We start from the raw sequence: 18972 nt of genomic DNA, 5'->3' as shown, positions 1-18972 counted from the left end.
AGAGAGCCATTAAAAAGTCCATTTTGCATGATATGTCACCTTTAAATCGAAAAACTATAAATAAAATATTCCAAAAGAAGTTGACTCCAGGTATTGATTTAAAGATTATTCTATCGATTTGAAAATACTATATTTATTTATGTAGCTAAAACACTCTTCCTGAGATTTGATGGCACTATCTAACTTTTTATTTATCATCAATCAATCTGTATTTATAAAGCGCCAAATCCCAACAAACGTTCTCCTCAGGCTCTTTCCAAACAGAGCAGGTCTAGACCGTCCTCTATGTTCTATTATTAACAAAGACCCAACATCAAGACCGGATCAGGTCCAGTCCCATCTTCCAGACAGGACTCAGTCTGATCTCATCTTAATCCACCATGAGCAGAGCACTTTGCAGCATTTAGCAAGTTACAGTGGCAAGGACAAACTTCCTTTAACAGGCAGAAACCTCCAGCAGGACCAGACTCAGGTTAGACACACATCTGCTGAGACCGTGTTGGAGAGAGGGATAGAGGGAGATGAAGAGAGAGAGAGATGTTTTTATCTTGTTTTTTTTGTCCTGAGCACTTTGTCACTTTGTTTGTCCTGTGCTGTTTTATTGGCCCGCAGGTCAAATTAACATTAAATTTAACATTTTCCTTCACAGTAAAGTCGAACCGTTAGTATTTCTCTATTGGTATTTTTAACAGATGCAGAAAAGAACAGCAGCACCTGTATAAATCCTGTATCTCTATAAAAGCCTATACCGTGTTGCAGCTTGTGGTCACTTCCTGTCTGTTATCTTCGATTTGGTCAACGTCTCTCTCACTCAGCTCTTTGTGTGTTTGAACTTCCCTCATTGGTTTCTGCACCGTTTCCTCCTCTAGACTTCTGTTCTTCACTAACTAGTCAGCCTTTAACCACAAATCTAAAGTTTTTTGAGTTCAAATAAATTGAGAGTAATATCTAAAAATATCCTCCATGTTGTTTACCGATGTTTTTGCCACATTGTCAACAGGAAGAGGTGAATCATCAACTATTTAAATGTGCTGCATTTCATTACACCGATTGCTTTAATATGACACGTGTGACCATGTCGCTCTTGCTAGTCAGAATTAATTAATTATCCTACTGTTGGGGTCTCGACCAATCAGAATTGAGCATTAAACACAACCAGGTAATAAGCAAATAACACACATTTAGTTCCCAATGAGCAGCTGTTTACTGTTTCTTTTGATTTGGTTGGTTGTAGTTACACATATAACACTAGCTTTAATGTTGTTAGCTTAGCATCAGTTTAGCTGTCTTAAGTTTGATACTGTTGGATCAGTGTTGAACTGGAAAAAAGTAGAAACATAAAAGTGAGAAACTACAGAATAGCAGCTAAATCCTCTTTAGACTCATCCATCAACTGGACTCAAATTCTTCAATCAAATCAAAACACATGATATGACTATGATCCAGAACACATGAACACATGATATGACTATGATCCAGAACACATGATATGACTATGATCCAGAACACATGAACACATGATATGACTATGATCCAGAACACATGAACACATGATATGACTATGATCCAGAGGTGAAGCGTTACCGTCTGAACCACCTCATCCCAGGAGGAAGTTGTGGTCTAAGGGTGGAGACAGAGCCTGTGGTGGTTCTGTTGCTCCAGGAGGACTAAACATGGGGTTAAAGACAGCAGGGTGCCCGTTCACAGCAGTGGGAGAAACCGGTATGTTCCCTCCTCCCATGGCTCCGGGCTGGAAGCCCTGAACCGGGATCTGACCACCAGCAGGGGGTGCTCCAGGTCCCCATGCTGCTGCCATATTGCCGGGCATTGAGGGCCAGGGTGCCATGGCTGGTCCGGCCCACTGGTTCCCCATGGGCCCCTGCTGGCCCCAGGGCATGGTGCTGGGAGAGTATGGGGGAGAGGCGTATGGAGAGCCCCCTGGTGGCTGCGTGGGGAACATGGAGAGGATCTGAGAGGTGGAGAGGACGGGCTTTGGAGACTCTGAGGGAAAGAAGAAGAAGAAACTTTAAAACCCAAGTTTATTTTAGAGTATTCAGGAAATGAGAGGCAGAGGAAAACTTGAAGGATTTAAAAACTTTAGAGGAGCAGCAGAGGGGGGCGGGATCTGTTTGAACTGCTGCCACCAGGCAGGCGATACAGGTGCATGAAAACAAGGACTTGTTTTTTTATTTGTATTTGCTTATTTATTTTAACATTCTATTTTTATCTACATATTTACTTTAATTAATTTCTATTAGTTCCCCACAGCCATCATCATATTATTATATTTTTCAAAGATCTGTTTATTTGATTTTTTTTTAACATTATATACAGAGGATCAATTTAACAATTTTTAATTTTAACAATTAATGCAAGTGGGTTTTTTTTCTTGTAAAAGAAAAACAAAAATAAGTAGATAGGTGAATAAATATGTTAATGAAAAATAACAACAACAATAATAATAAGAATTTAAAATAGAAAACAAATAACTAGAGAAGAGCAAAAAGAAAATGACAATAATGAAAGTACAAAAAAATTAAACAGGTTAATATTCAAAAATAAATGTGGCAGGGTTGGCCTGGCGGTCTGGGTGCACCCCGTGTGCAGAGGCCATGGCCCATGTCGCTGAGGTCGTGGCTTCCCCCACTCTCTACTCCCCACATTTCCTGTCTCTCTTCTGCTGTCCTATCCATTAAAGGCGAAAAAGCCCAAAAATATAACTTTAAAAATATTAGAATAATTAAAAATAATAATAATAATAATAAATAATAATAATAATAATAATAATAATAATAATAATAATAATAATAATAAATAAATAAATAAATAAATAAATAATAATAATAATAATAATAATAATAATCAGAAATAAATAAATAAATACAAAAGTTGAATATAATTTCCTTCTGTGTGGAGGAGTCAAACATTTTTTTAATGTGTGGAAGAAAATTACAAACTTAAACATGTTACATGGAAAACCCACTACAGGCCTGTCAGGGACAATAAATCTGAATAACTTGAGAACCTCTTTAATTTCATTGAACTTTACTCTCTGGTGGACTTGCTGTAGTGTTAAAAATCTTGATCAGATTACATAAAGTTTTCAGTGTGGGAACATGTTTAGAGGCACTGTGTCTTACTGTACAGAATATCACAAACTTGACCGACACTCTATCAGCTGCACCGAGGGGATTATGTAATTGAGCGGGGACATCATGGGAAAGTTGTATGTATATTTATAGGGACACCGCAGATGCCTCTGACACATACAGGTCAAAGGTCGGATGTTTTATTATCATCATATTAGGTTCTCATCTTCACTCTGCTGCAGACTGAGGTTACATACTGTAAATAAATAAATAAATAAATAAGGATGTGATTTTTGTTTTGTACTGGCTCCATTATGACAGAGCAGTGTTGTGTTTTGATATCTTAATTTCAGTTTCGTAAAAACACATTTATCTCTGTGTGGATCCTTCTTTGGATGAGCAAACAAAAACGCACAGTGAGAACAAATTCTATGCAAAACTCTCATCCTAGATATCCTGACACGATCTCAAACTACATGTAAAGGTTAGTGCAGCACATAAACATCCCCTGACTGATCCTGCTCTCCTCTTGTAACCAAGCAACAACCTCTGGCTGGGAGAAATTAAGCCAATGCGGTAGTGTTAATACCCCTGCAGTTCCCCGAGTGTCAACTTGAGGTTTGTGCCGGACGTACGTGAAACCACATGTTTACAGCCTGGTTCAAAAAATGAGTTTAGTCTGAAATAGTTCATTTCTCTGTACGGGGGTGAATTTTTTCATAACTCAGCAGTTAAGAAGATATTAAGATTAAGAGTTTTGCATAATTAGAGGCACAGCTGACTTGATTGACAGGCGGGAACACTGTAGCTGTTAGCGAGGAGGCTAAAGGTCCGCCTCTTTACCTCACACTAGCTAGACAGAAATTAGGTTGAGTTTAGCATTTCCAATATGGTACCCACGGACGATCGGCTTCAAAACAGCGCTTCAGAAACAGACTGCTGACGTCACGGAGACTACGTCCATTTATTATAGAGCCTATGGTTGTAACCAAGCGTGCCGGATACGGCCCTGGTGGTGAGGCTTTCAGCAGTGTGTCTGCCCCCTGGTGGCTGGCTGCAGTATAGGTCAAAAAATCCGTCTCCCCCATTCATTTGAATGGGGGAGCAGTCAAACTTTAAAAAATAAATACACGTCGTACGAATGTTTCTCCCATCCGTATGCTGTGGTGATATGTAGTTAGTATTTGACTGTTTTGTGTCCAAGGACTCTTTTTTCTTAAAAGTTTCTTCTTCGTTGGTTATTAGAGTTTAAAAAACAGGGTTTTACTTCCTGTTTCCTTTGATTCACAGCCGCTGTAGAACAAAACTTCAAAGGACACACAGCGTCTTGTGACGTCACGCTGTAGGGCGGAGCTTATTACAGTGGCTTCACAGGCTCTGGCTGCACAATGGCGGCGCCCAGGAGAGGGATTTTTTGGCTTCAGAACCGTACAACGGGAAGAGGCGGAGCAACGCTGTCCATTTTTATTATACAGCCTATGGTTGTAACCATAGACTGTATAAAATATGGACGTAGTATCCGTGACGTCACCCATCTGTTCCTGAGAGCTGTTTTGAAGCAAATCGACGGCGGCAGCCATATTGGTAATGCGGAACTCAACTAGGCAGAGTGTGACGTAGTGTGAGTCTCTTAGCCAATGGCTGTGTGTTCCCGACCGGGAGTCACGTCAGTCATGTCCTTATTTGGGCAAAACTCATAATCTTAATATCTTCTGAACCGTCACGTTAGAAAAAAATTCACCCACCGTACAGTGTGTGCCATTAGAGAGATTAGCGTTGTAGGGCCAAGCCGTTTTTTGAACCAGGCTGTAAACATGTTTATCAATGCTGCAAAGATCGTCTTTTTCCCATTCATATCTATGTGGTTTCCGGTGTTTCTGCAGCCAGCCTCAAGAGGATTTTCGATGTATTGCAGTTTATATCACTTCCGCATTGGCCTCATCGTTTGAGACCGGAGTTTGCCGCTTGGTTGTAACTCACCTGGCTCAATGACACAAGAGGTTTCAGGTGGAACCAGAGGATCCTGCATTGGGATGGAAAATACCGCCATCAGCTCGTTACTGGAAGACGCCTTCAGACGAAGAAACAGAAAAACACCCAATCTTTATTTTACAACAAGAGAATACATTTCAGTTTTCATGAGCTTCATATCAGTGAGATGGCAGAGAGACTTTTAGCTGAACTTCAGAAAGAGTACTCTCATTATGGAGAGTGGAGGAGCACATGAAAGCAAATCAAAAAATGTGAATGGTTAGAACTATCAAAAAACCTTTCAACAGAAGAAAAAGTGCTGAGACTCTTTTATTTGTTCACATTATCCTCTAGTTAAGCAGGTTAGCAGCTAACTCGCTCACGTATACACACATAAAGCTCTATGGCAAGTGTCCTTTCAATGCTGCTGTCTCTTTAAACAGTATGAACTAATGCTGCCTTCTTATACCTGTAGAATAGAGATATCCTGTACATCTCAACATGATTTCTTTCGGTTGAATGAGTCCATAGTTGATGCAAGTTCAATGGTAAGTCTGGACACACCATCATTTGTATAAATGCTGAGAAACTGATATTTCTGTGCGGTGGTGCATAAAAACAATCACATCTTTCATGTTGTGTTTGTTTTCTTCTTATTTTACCTCGTTGGATTGAGCTGCTGAAGACTCCTGCTGTGGACTGAACATATCCTCTGTAGCTGGCATCTGAAAATGATGATATATAAATATATAACATACTTTAACACGTGATCTCCATCATCTGGAGAACTGAAAGTACTCAAGTTTTCTGCTCCATCATTTACCTGAGCAGGTGCAGCTGAGCTGTCGTTTAGAATCAGCAAAGTGTTGGTCTGGAATATCAAACAAAGGTTAAACAGAATCAAACGCTCACAAACACACCAATAAACACTGATGAAGACTGTCTCTGACTTGTGTTGGCGGCTCTGAAGGTTCCTGTGGGGTCTCTTGGATCACACCCTGACAAACCTCCCTGATGTCAGTCAGGACCGGATCTGCCTGATGAACACAGATAACAAAACCACATACTGTAGTGAACACAGTCACTACAGGGTCATCCAGTGTCTGTCTCAGCGCTCTCAGTTGAAAACAGTAAGACTTTTTGAACACTGCCGCACTCATCAATGTCACTTCCTGATCACCGACCAATCAGAATCAAGAAGGGGCGGGACTTCTGATACCAAAAATGTGTCAACAACAATGGTGGAGGTCAGTATGGAGGAGGAAAGCTATCACACTTGTTTTTTCGAGGTACAATTTCCAAGTTTGGAGCTGCTGCTGATGCTCTGACACGATTTCTATCATTAGTTTTTACAGTTTCTCTTTAAAATCAAATTGAATAAAAGCAAATATTAAGCTTAGAGAGCAAAAATAGACCTAACAGTCATAACTTAGGGAAGCGAAGTGTCAACTTTTTCTCAACAGTTGAATGAAGGAATGAATGCTGGTGAGATGTGCTCTGAAATTGAGGTAATGGGCGCTGCCAGCACAATAAGGACACGGCCATAAGTTAAACAATTTAATGAAGGCAATGTAAGCTGTCATCATGTTTCAATGTTGTTGAAGGACAGTATTTTGCCATTTGAGCCTCAACTAGCTCTATATTACCATGTCCCCACAGAACCATTGCATGTGTCCTCATGCTCATAGACCTTTCTGGAGTCCCTCAGCTCCCTTGTCTCGTAGGTTCCTCTGAGTTACCGTAGATGTCCTCCAGCTGTGGACGTTCCAGACTCCAGCTGATACTGATATACTGGACACCAGCGGCAACAGCTACTACTACCATTTTTCTCTTCATCTCCCTCTATCCCTCTCTCCAACACGGTCTCAGCAGATGTGTGTCTAACATGAGTCTGGTCCTGCTGGAGGTTTCTGCCTGTTAAAGGAACTTTGTCCTTGCCACTGTAACTTGCTAAATGCTGCAAAGTGCTCTGCTCATGGTGGATTAAGATGAGATCAGACTGAGTCCTGTCTGTAAGATGGGACTGGATCTTATCCGGTCTTGATGTTGGGTCTTTGTTAATAATAGGACATAGAGTACGGTCTAGACCTGCTCTGTTTGGGAAGAGACTTCAGATAACGTTTGTTTGGATTTGGCGCTATATAAATAAAGATTGATTGATTTACAGTGTTTGATTTCTGCCTCTTTCTGCAAAAAAGCCTTTTTAAAAATGTATTAATAAGGAGTGCCGAGGTTAAATCGCCCCATGTACAGAGGCTGTAGTCTTCAAGTGAGCAATCCCCTCAACATCGGCATATAATAAACACAGATAATACTGCACATGGCTGCATATTGTTCAGGTTTACTCCTCAAGATGAGATCAGACTGAGTCCTGTCTGGAAGATGGGACTGGATCTGATCCGGTCTTGATGTTGGGTCTTTGTTAATAATAGGACACAGAGTACGGTCTAGACTTGCTCTTTGTTAAAGTTTGTTAAAGTGTCTTGAGATAATGTTTGTTGTGATTTGACGCTAGACAAACAAAGATTTATTTATTTATCGATGTGCTAGCCTAAAGAACTTCTAATTTTTCAATGTATCATCTGTGCCGTTTTACCGGGTTGGCCGTCTTGATGTAGAAGAGGCTGAAGGTGTCTTGGTGTTGGTAGACGTAGGCCAGAGCTCTGGGGTCAGATTCATCTTTGGTCAAAGAGCTGATCCTGGTCCTGTCATGGTCATGAATAACCGCCTGAAAGTAAAGGAAACAGGCAGGATTTGAGCTCCTGGTCATGATAGTGTCATCCTACCAACTACAGCACCATACGTTAATAAAACCAGCTGCTAATGTGAAAACTGAAAACAAAGATAAGTAGCAGTGAAGTTTGAGTTATTTTATGTAATGTCCTGTCACAAATCGTTTGTGTTTCTCGAGGTGTTAAGAGCTGGATGATCTCCTCAGCCTCAGTTTTCAAGTTCAGAAATCAACAAAGAAAGTTTTGTGCCAACGGGAGCTGAAGAGGAACCAAAACTTTTGACTAACTTTGAAATAAATTACAGTATCAATTTTACAGCAAAACTTTCGCTACTTCCTCATTCCATTCAAAGCATTTTCAATTCTTTAGGATCCTATAATTAGAAGAGGAAATGTATATGTCACATGACGAGCCTCACTGAAGAGAAAGATCAGATTTTGACCTCTCACTGAAGGGACAGGTCTATGACTGACTCCTGAAGGAATTCTGTGTCCACATTTGGAAAAAGATGATATAAATGGAAAAATGTGTGTCCAAGCAGGAAGTTTAAACATCAACCTGAAGGGGGCGCAAGAGCTTCATTAGGGGGAATCAGTCGGTGTAACTCACCCCGGTCCTTTCATCCACGATCTTCAACCCGCTCAAGGAAACTTTCAACCAAACCCTCTGCTTGTGTTTCCCCTGTTTTCTTCCTGCTGCCTCGAAGCCCTGACACAGAGGGAGGGAGAGAAGAAGAAGATGAAGGGTTACAAGAGGAAGACAGTCATAGGAGCTGAGTTTATGATACAGCTAATGATAATTCAGAGAGGAGATATCCAAACTTTGAAGGAATTTTACACAATAAAACATCCGTGCTCCCACATTTTCAAATTTCTGTTACCATAAAATACTCCTTTAAATTATTTTGCAGAAAACAAGAGCAACGTCTCTCTCTCTCTTCTTCTCCTTCAATAACAACAGCTCTCTCTTCTTCTCCTTCAACAACAACCGCTCTCTCTTCTCTTTCAACAATTACCTCTCTCTCTTCTTCTCCTTCAACAACAACCGCTCTCTCTTCTTCTCCTTCAACAACAACCGCTCTCTCTCTTCTTCTTCTTCTACAACAAACGCTCTCTCTCTTCTTCTTCTTCTACAACAACCGCTCTCTCTTCTTCTCCTTCAACAACAACCGCTCTCTCTTCTTCTCCTTCAACAACAACCGCTCTCTCTCTTCTTCTTCTTCTACAACAACCGCTCTCTCTCTTCTTCTTCTTCTACAACAACAACTCTCTCTCTTCTTCTTCTTCTACAACAACCGCTCTCTCTCTTCTTCTTCTTCTACAACAACCGCTCTCTCTTCTTCTCCTTCAACAACAACCGCTCTCTCTTCTTCTCTTTCAACAACCGCTCTCTCTTCTTCTCTTTCAACAACAACCGCTCTCTCTTCTTCTCCTTCAACAACAACCGCTCTCTCTTCTTCCTCTCTTTCAACAACAACCGCTCTCTCTTCTTCTCCTTAACAACTGCTCTCTCTTCATCACCTTCGACAACAACCGCTCTCTCTTCTTCTACTTGAACAACACACGCTCTCTCTTCTTCTCCTTCAACAACAACCGCTCTCTCTTCTTCTCCTTAACAACTGCTCTCTCTTCATCACCTTCGACAACAACCGCTCTCTCTTCTTCTACTTCAACAACAACCGCTCTCTCTTCTTCTCCTTAACAACAACAACTGCTCTCTCTTTTTCACCTTCGATAACAACCACTCTCTCTCCTTCTCCTTTGACAACAACCACTCTCTCTTCTTCTCCTTCAACAACCACTCTCTCTTCTTCTCCTTCAACAACCGCTCTCTCTTCTTCTCCTTCAACAACCGCTCTCTCTTCTTCTCTTTACTTGTAAATATTATATCCAATTGCCACCAAATCTGTTCTGCTAAATGCTGCTAACTTCTACACACTGCTCCTTTAAGAGTAAATCACATGTCTGACTATGGAAAATTATCCATCGATGACACTGATCCCTCATGTTTCCTCTGTTTTTTCAGCCTCTGTGGATCATGTTGGGGTTATCAGTAAATCATCAGTTTTTTTTTTGTTTGTTTGTTTTTTAAGTCTTTCAGAGAAAAGTTGATAAACGAGAAGTATCCCACCGGATTATTCAAAGTCCTGAGAGATTAAAGGAGCTGAATATATTGACATTAGAAGTTGGCAGGAAGTCAGATATTTCAGAGACTAATTTCCATCGGGGGATTTTTCCCATCACCCAGAGAATGTTTCCTGGAATATTAATACCTTAGACTCCCTTGAGATGTTTTAGTACTTTATTTCAATAATTACAGAAGTTTAGTTTGATTGATCGACAGAAACAGTCTTATAATGTAATTTATATATATCTCTATTTACAAATACATAAAATACATGCTTGCATCAGCCTTTGGTAGTTATTGGTCCATTTAGATAAAGTGCCTAAAGTGCATCTCTGTCAGCAACACACATCTGGACATAACAGTTTTAATGCTAACCTATACAAGCATGGTAAGGTACAGAGGTGTTATGAGAGAACAGCATTTTATAGAGACAAATTGAATGAACTCAAAAAGTCATATCAATCTTCTAGGAGCATCATCAGCCCAACATTTCTATTAGCCAATGCTTTAATACGTCTGCCTGCAAAACTAAAATGAACCGTTGCTTATTATTACTAATAAGCTAATGTTAGCATGCTCACACTTTACTGAAATGGTGAGCGCTGTAAACAGTAAACTAGCATAACTTTGTTAGCATTGCCATTGCAGGCATTTTAGCATGCTGACATTAGCATTTAGCGCAGAGTACCAAGTGAATCCCCACAGAGCTGCTAGCATGGCAGTAAACTATGTTGTGTTAAAGCTCCTGTGAGGAAGTTTCAGTTGTTGTCAAATTTGGCGCCCCCCTGTGGACAAAGCAGTGCCTATATCTCTCTGTTGATCAACAGTATCGATCTTTATAGAATTAAGTTCAAACAAAGGCTGTCTGCAGGGCGCTGTGACACATTTCCTCCTACATTTATCCAGAAGATATGTTAGAAGCTTTAAAATGATGATACAGAAATGATCTGCTTCACACACACACACACACACACACACACACACACACACACACACACACACACACACACACACACACACACACACACACACAGCAGTCCTGGCCTGCCTGCTTTGGCACCTCACAGTAATTAGATCACACCTCTGTAACGCCTCTGTTACTCCTCTGTGTGATAACTCGATCCCACCATCAGGTCTTTGAGAAATTCATAAAGAAGTCGAGATGTTACAGGGACATAAATATAAGGCTTTGAACTGGCTGCATGAAAAGGACTACTGATGACATTTTATGCTTCTATAGGTCGTATCGGGACAGCAGTCATAGTTTTACTTTATTTCATAACTAACTATAAAGCTGCCCTGTTACCCATCCCTCAGCACCTCCACTGGCTCCCCATACAGCACTGAATCCACTCCTCATCTCACCGCATCAGATCCTCAGATGCCGACCTCCTGTCCCCCATAGCCAAGTCCAAGCACCGCACCTCGGGGGGGACAGAGCCTTCGCCATGCTGCCCCACGCTGCCCCACATAACCACATAACCTCCACTCCCTGCACCTCTCTGATCTCTCCTTCTTTACCTTAAACTTTAATATGTTTTGCACTTCATGTAAAGCACCATTGAGTATCTAGAAAAGAAGCAGCGTTTAGTCATTATGCACCACATATCTGGAACACACTCCCTGAAAGCTGCAGGTCTGCTCCAACTCTCACCTCTTTTAAATCAAAGACTAAGACCTTTTTATTTAACACTACCTTCCTATCTTAGATTATTTTAACCCACTTTAAATTAAAATTTTAATGTAATTTTTAATATATATTTCTAATTTTCCTTTTCTTTTCTGTTTTATCATATTTGTCATTTTAATTGTGTTATTTTATGCCTGTCTGAATGTCTCCAATGCTTTTAATGTTTCAATGTAAAGCACATTGAGTTGCCCTCGTGTCTGAAATGCGCTATACATATAAAGCTGCCTTGCCTTGCCTTGCCTAGAAAAGCGCTGAGTCCTTAAAAATAATAATAATAATAATAATGGTAGTTATTATAAGTAGTATTATAACAGCAACAACAACAACAACAACAACAACAGCAACAACAACAACAACAACAACAACAGCAACAACAACAACAACAACAACAACAACAAAAACAACAACAACAACAACAACAACAATAATAATATTAATAATAATAATAATAATAATAACAATAGTAAAACTTATATAATATCAAAATTAAAAATTATCATATAAAAACAACATAAAAAATAATAATTATTATTATAACAATCATTTTTGATATAATAATAATAAGATGATTTTTTATTATATAACAACAACAATAATTATTATTATTATCATAATATTTTTGTTATAATATAATAATAATTATTATTACATTTTTATTATTATTATTATTATTATTGTGTATTTTAAGTTATCATATATTTTGGGGAATTTCCTTTAATGGTTTGGACATCTGAAGAGAGACTGGAAATGTGGGGAATAGGTAGAGGGGGGAAGACATGACGCAATTGGTCGAGGCCAGGAGTCTAACATGCAACTATGCTTAAACCGCTGGGCCAACGTCACCCCTATTATTATTATTAAAAACTCCTCACAGGAGCTTTAAGGAAAGACTGGACAATGTCTGATTAAAGTTAAATCTGTTATGAACTTTGGGAATCCAGGTCACACATTTTGTGCCAGTTTCATTACCAAAGGCTCGTTTAAAAATGTTAAGTGTTAAAATGAAATTCAGCCAACTTTTACAAAAACAAATGAAGTTAAGGTGTTAACTTAGATTCGGGAGCAGGACCACGCCTAAACCACACCCTCAATCACCTGACAAGCCTTCTTAAAGTAGCCAGCCTACTCCAACTGCTTGTCCGTGATTCTTCAACCCACCCTCCCTCACCTTACTCTACTGCACTTAACCTATTTCCTTGTCCTCTCCTACTCAACTCGTGCTCGCTCCTTCTATGCCCTGTCTACTTCCAGGTACAACCTGGGTCAAGATCAGCTCCGGCAGGATAACGCTGAGACGGAACCCCCATCCTGAGTCTCCTTCTGCTGGGCACACCACGCACAACTAATTCATTAAATGTTCAACTTATATCCTTGTGTGGCGTGGTCCTTGCTAGTGAAGATAAGATAAAACCTTCCAAAGAGAAGTGAAGGTTTTATTCAGGCGCTGTATTTTAGTTGGATTGGGATCATCAATACCAAATAAACCTACTAAGGGTGAATTGCTCAGATGCAATTGATCAGATGTCCCTGTAAGCTTAGAGCCTGCTTATATAACACTGACGTGATATGATGTAATGACATGATATATTTATCTTTGATTATCTTCCTGATAAAGCGACCATTTATGGTTAATAAACTTGAGTGAATTAAAGACTCTCTGAGGACGCAGCATACCTTCAGTTTCATCATCGAGTCCCAGCACATCTTCTCTCCCTGAGCGTCTGGTACGGGGTCAACGCCGATGAGTTTGGCTTTGTAACGCACCCCCTCTCCATGGAAGCGGGAGACGGCATCACTTGGTGGTCCTGGGAAACATGAGGAGAGGAGATACAGGGTCAAACCAGGAGAAGGACTCTATGAGAGAGGAAGGGTGAGAATGTCTGTGTGTGTGTTTGTGCGTCTCACTTTTGTTTGTTGTAATTTAATTAAAGTACACGAATGTTTGTGTTTTTAAATGATTTGATTTGTCTTTTACTGTAACAACTCAGTGTGCGTCTGTTTTTGTGTATCTATGAGGATATATTTGTGTGTTTGTTGTACATGGATCATCATCATAAGTCAGTTTGTGTATGTTTGTGTGTGTGTGTGTATATGTGTGTGTCAGCAAACTGCTGAGCAAGTGTTTGACTGATCCTTGGTCAATGTTTCATCTCATTTCCTGGAATGAAAACACGGTGTAGTGATGGTGGTAATGTCAGAGCGTGTTGTTGTAACAAAGGTCGCCTCTTAAACAGTTGTGAAACACTTTACTGGCTTTTAGTCACTGTTTAGTTTAATGTTCAGCACAAATACACAATTACAAACCCACAGTCGGTCAGTGACCTGAGCCCGAGGTTCTCAGTTCCATTTCCTCTTGTTCAATTACAGTAACAATAACATCTCTCTCTCTCTCTTCATCTCCCTCTATCCCTCTCTCCAACACGGTCTCAGCAGATGTGTGTCTAACATGAGTCTGGTCCTGCTGGAGGTTTCTGCCTGTTAAAGGAAGTTTGTCCTTGCCACTGTAACTTGCTAAATGCTGCAAAGTGCTCTGCTCATGGTGGATTAAGAGGAGATCAGACTGAGTCCTGTCTGTAAGATGGGACTGGATCTTATCCTGTCTTGATGTTGAGTCTTTGTTAATAATAGAACATAGAGTACGGTCTAGACCTGCTCTGTTTGGAGAGAGTCTGAGGTATCAATAAAGATGTGCCCTGGTTAAATCGCCCCATGCACAGAGGCTGTAGTCTTCAAGCGGGCAGCCTGCAGCCTGCAAACGCATGTTTCTCTCTCTCCTAGTTCCTTACTCTCAGTCCTTTCCTCTCATAACGGCAGATAATACTGCACATGGCTGCAGACTGTTTAGGTTTACTCCTCAAGCATGCACATTTTAAAAAACCTAGTCAGTGATGAAGACACCAAATATTCCATACCTCATTGTCTTGTTTATAGTGATCCTATGACAACAGCTTTAACTCCACTTGTGCTTTTTGGATCAATTTCTACCTATTAACATTTTTATTACTTTTATTTAAACAAGGAAAAAACAGCAACAAGAAACAAAACAATCAGCTGAAACAGGTACAAACTGAGCTGCTGTGAGTCTTTATCAAGGATTTGAAAACACTAAGTGTTCATTTGCAAAGAATTCTAAGCATATGGTGCAAAAAAACAAAACGCTGATCTCTAAAGCTCACTACAAACTCCAGGAACTTTCAGTGAAGGAGTCAATGGACCTTGTTTGAAACGATCAAGATGACCAGGCGAAGAGAGGTGGGATGTAGAGTGGCAGTTGATATTTATCACCCGGCTCTCTTCCTGATCTTCTGGCTGTTTAAGATGCTTGATTCTGATTGGTCAAAACCTCAGGGTTCAGACACATTTAGCTTCTGCTTGTTGACACCATAGATTGTAAGGGGAGGTTGGATCCTGTCCATCAATATGATGAAGGAGCAGGTGAGAGAAACTTTAGGTTACCCGTCTCTCCAAAGAAAGTTAAACCATGAGCGGTGGTGATGATAGCAGCAGGGTTCAAAGTTGTGACATTAGTTTATTTGTAAAGGTGTGTGAACCACAGAGCTCAGAGAAGAAGGAGAGCTGAATGAGGACAGGTTCATGTTCAATCCACCGAAACAGGCAGAGAAGAATCCATCACCATGGAACGCTGACTGACGAGGAATCACTGGGACTGTTTTTAAAATCTGTAAACATAAATCATATAAATCAATGTTTTTTGTGTTCGTATTTGAAGTTAGTATCCGGGTAATGTAAGGTTTGTGCTCGCTCGTCTTCATCTCTTCCTCTGGAGCATTTAGGATGTGATTCCTTGAGAGGTGTGGCATGCCTCAATAAAAGTGAGTCAAGTAGATAAAGTGAATTCCTGACTTTAACAAGCTCTGCAGCCATCGCTGCAGTGTTTCATCATTAAAGGATGACCTCTGCTGCTTTTAAAGGAACAGATTAGAAATATATTCTCACCCACAGTGATCATGTTCTCATAAAAGCATCAGAGCTCGTGTCTGTAAATGGTTAACACGCCTGAGAGGTGATTACAACAGACTGTGAAAGATTTACATTCATTCAGAGGAAACGGCTTTATTGACAAACCAGCTGTGGTGGAAGTTTAAACTCTGAATCAGAGCTAATAGATATTTATACACTTTAGGTTCACTTAGTCAGAGATGTGTTTAATGATTTGAAGTGTAGATCTCAACACATGACATCAGCAGGGTGTTCCCCACGCAGCAGGAGCAGCTGGACTCCATCCAGAGACACGTCTGCTCAGTGTGTTCAGGAGGAGCGATACAAACAGAGTTACCTGTGTTTGCTCCTGTTTCCCATCATGTGAACAAAGTTACTGTAACACATCAGACCGCTGGACGTACTGAACACATCCAGCAGGAGTAAACACTCAGATACACTGAGTACCGACCTACTTTTATAAACTATACAACAAAGTCCAAAAAGTTTAATTTAATCTCAGAGTTGTGACATTGAAGGAAAACTAAGAGTGGAATTAAATACACTAAACAATGATCAGGTCTTATTCATGTTATCTGAAGAGGTGATTTGATGGTGAATGGCAGTAAACTGTGGAGTGGTTTTAGATTAAGATTTAAAATGTAATGCTCATTTTAACAAGGTTGTAAGTACTTCATTTTATCATCTCAGAAACAGGAAGTCAGACCTTTTGTTACTCAGAAAGATGCTGACATTTAATCCATGCTTTTATCACCAGCTGTATTGATTTATCATAACTCCCTTCTTACTGGTTTGCACAAAAAGTCTCTGAAAAAAACGACACAAAGAGAGCTTTCTGTTTTTATGCCTCTAAACTCTGAACTATCTGCCTCTTGATATTAAAACATGGAGCTATCTGGGTGTTTTAAATTAAACTAAAGACCTTTTTAATCTGACTTTTAATTTGGAGTGATTGATTTTTAGCCCTGGACTGCATTATAACCATTGTTTCAGCATTATTTTTTTTAAAATTTCTGATATTTTATGTTATCTTATTTTTCTGGTATTTGTCTGATTTAATTTTATTTATTTAATTGCAATGATTTATTTTAATTTTCTGGTATTTCTTTTAATTTTTTAGATTTTAATGTAATGATTCATTTATTTTTTCTGATTTATCTGATTTCATTTTATTGATTTAATTGCAATGATTTATTCATTTTTCTGGTATTTATTTCATTTTACAGATTTTATGGTCATAGTTTTATTTTTAGTATTGGAAAGTATTTCATATCACTTTCCTCTCTTGTTTTAGTCTTGTATCATTTTACCTCTTACTGTTGTTTTCTGTTGAGTTAAAGTTGTGGGACATCAGCTTCAAAAAGTCAAAATGAATATTCAGAAATTAAGAATAACAGACTTATTATAAGGCAGAATAGTTTGGGTGTTTTTCTAACAACTCTGCTGTGACTGCCTGAACATCAGCTGCCTCTTTGCTTCTGTATAAAACTTAAGAATCTGTGCGCTCAGCAGCATCTGGAGTTTTTAAATGACATGATTTATGACTCTAACCAAACGTACAACAGTGAGCTAAATTTGTTGAAGATGTTCCTGATATTAAACAACAGCAGCGTACCTCGTGTGCTGGAGGGGACCCAGGTCCTGACAGCAGCTTGGCCTGGGGCAGGACAGCTCCCAGCTGTCTGCTCCGTCTGCATCATGACCGGCTCTGTTTGGAGGCTCACAGCCAGGGGACTCGAGTCTGCTGCAAAAGAACATACGACATCAGCTTCATGTAGAGAACAAAATAATCCTCAGCTGTATAAACTGTGAAAGGAAAGAAAACCTTGATTCAGAAGAGAGAATCTTCAATCACCTCACCTGCTGGGAGTTTGTCTCCACTCTGACCCTGCAGCAGCTCATGGTCAAAACTTCAGGGAGTCAAAGGTCAGGCCATCGACTGACTGGTGATATATTAACATCCTCTGAGGCCTGAAGACATGAGAACCTTGTAAAAAAAAAAAACTGAAGAGACTTTAAAGAAATGATTGTCAGCATATGGTGCTGTCCCTCCCAGGGGACGAGGGAGAGGTCATGTGACTCCCTGAAGGACAGGCTGTGGATGGTTACTTCTTAAAATAACAGTCAAACTAAGCCGCCAAAGAAAAGTCTGTTTGAACACCTCAAGGAAGGATGGATTCAAGAAACCAGAAAATTAAGAACAGAAATGATTCATCCTGATTTCTGTGTAAAAGTTTATGACCGTATTAGAGATAGAAAGAACGCCCCGCTCTAAAAATAACTGCACCCATCATGATGAGCTGATTTCACTTCTGCTCTTCTTCATGCATTCATTGAATCTTTTAAAGGATCCTTAACATACACATTAACATACATCAAAAACAGGAACAGCTTGTTTTTCAATGATAAAACAGATTTGATTTAAAGCAGTGGATGGAGGTGATGGATTCAAGAGAAAGGGGTCGATTATTCCAATCGGATGGGGATTTGTATTTGAATGACCTGCGACCAATTTTCTTTATGGATTCTGGAGACATGAAGAAATGCTGCTGCGTATGTCTTGAACCAGAAACTCTTTTAGATAGGGCGGACAGTTAATATGAACACTTTAAAAAACAAACTGAAGCCAATTAAGTGCTTCATACATCAATCAATCAATCAATCAATCAATCAATCAATCAATCAATCAATCAATCAATCAATCAATCAATCAATCAATCAATCAATCAATCAATCAATCTTTATTTGTATATACAACAAACGTTATCTCAAGACGCTTTTACAAACAGAGCAGGTCTAGACCACTCTATGTCAAATTATGAACAGAGACCCAACACCAAGACAGGATAAGACTCAGTCTGACCCCACCTTAATCCATCATGAGCATTGCACATCACAGTATTTAGCTAGTTACAGTGGTGAGGAAAAACTTCCTTTAACAGGCAGAAACCTCCAGCAGGACCAGACTCATGTTAGACAGCCATCATGCCTCGACTGAGTTGGGACAGGATAGAGGGGAGTAAGAGAGAGAGGTGATAGTAAAGAGACGAGTAGTAGAAGCTGTTGCCGCTGGAGTCCAGTACGTCCGTATCAGCTGGAGTCCAGAACGTCTGCAGCAGGAGGACGTCTACGGCAGCTCAGAGGAACCTACGAGACAAGGGAGCTCAGGGACTCCAGAAAGGTCTATGGTTAGTAACTTTAATGGGACAGGAAGAGTTAAAGTGAGAGACAGGCAGAGAGAGGAGAGAGAGGGAAAGACAGGATCCCAGTGTGTCAGTCTAAGCCTATAGCAGCATAACTAAGAGCTGGTCCAAGCCTGATCCAGCTCTAACTATAAGCTTAATCAAAAAGGAAAGTTTGAAACCTACTCTTAAAAGTAGAGAGGGTGTCTGCCTCCCAGACC

At 39.9% G+C, this 18972-nt stretch overlaps 1 protein-coding gene across 3 annotated transcripts; it reads right to left on the bottom strand.

Annotated features, from left to right (window-relative positions):
* Nucleotides 1–1180: 1180 nt before the first annotated feature.
* On the bottom strand, nt 1181–17540 carry LOC117832273 (disabled homolog 1-like). Of its 3 annotated transcripts, none has more exons than XM_034711333.1 (11): nt 17430–17540; nt 17185–17313; nt 13284–13414; nt 8402–8500; nt 7657–7788; nt 6011–6097; nt 5884–5931; nt 5723–5785; nt 5070–5160; nt 1551–2001; nt 1181–1509 (listed from the first exon to the last, which is right to left on the bottom strand). In XM_034711333.1, the coding sequence occupies exons 2-10, from the start codon at nt 17267–17269 to the stop codon at nt 1598–1600; spliced, it is 1140 nt and encodes a 379-aa protein (XP_034567224.1). In that variant the 5' UTR covers nt 17270–17313; nt 17430–17540; the 3' UTR covers nt 1181–1509; nt 1551–1597. The 3 variants fall into 3 exon arrangements, with proteins under 3 accessions (XP_034567224.1, XP_034567242.1, XP_034567233.1); XM_034711351.1 differs by having other exon boundaries at nt 1181–1484; XM_034711342.1 differs by having other exon boundaries at nt 17395–17443.
* Nucleotides 17541–18972: the final 1432 nt, after the last annotated feature.

Source organism: Notolabrus celidotus, chromosome 2, assembly GCF_009762535.1.
Source record: "Notolabrus celidotus isolate fNotCel1 chromosome 2, fNotCel1.pri, whole genome shotgun sequence".
Lineage (NCBI taxonomy): Eukaryota > Metazoa > Chordata > Actinopteri > Labriformes > Labridae > Notolabrus > Notolabrus celidotus.
This window is presented reverse-complemented; position numbering and strand designations above follow the sequence as displayed.

Coding starts and splice junctions, on each gene's coding strand:
- LOC117832273 (XM_034711333.1), bottom strand. CDS start 17,269: ATGATGCAGACGGAGCAGACAGCTGGGAGCTGTCCTGCCCCAGGCCAA. Junction 13,415..17,184: donor GGTCCCCTCCAGCACACGAG/GTACGCTGCTGT, acceptor CATGTTTCCCAG/GACCACCAAGTGATGCCGTC. Junction 5,161..5,722: donor CAGCAGCTCAATCCAACGAG/GTAAAATAAGAA, acceptor CTTCGTCTGAAG/GCGTCTTCCAGTAACGAGCT.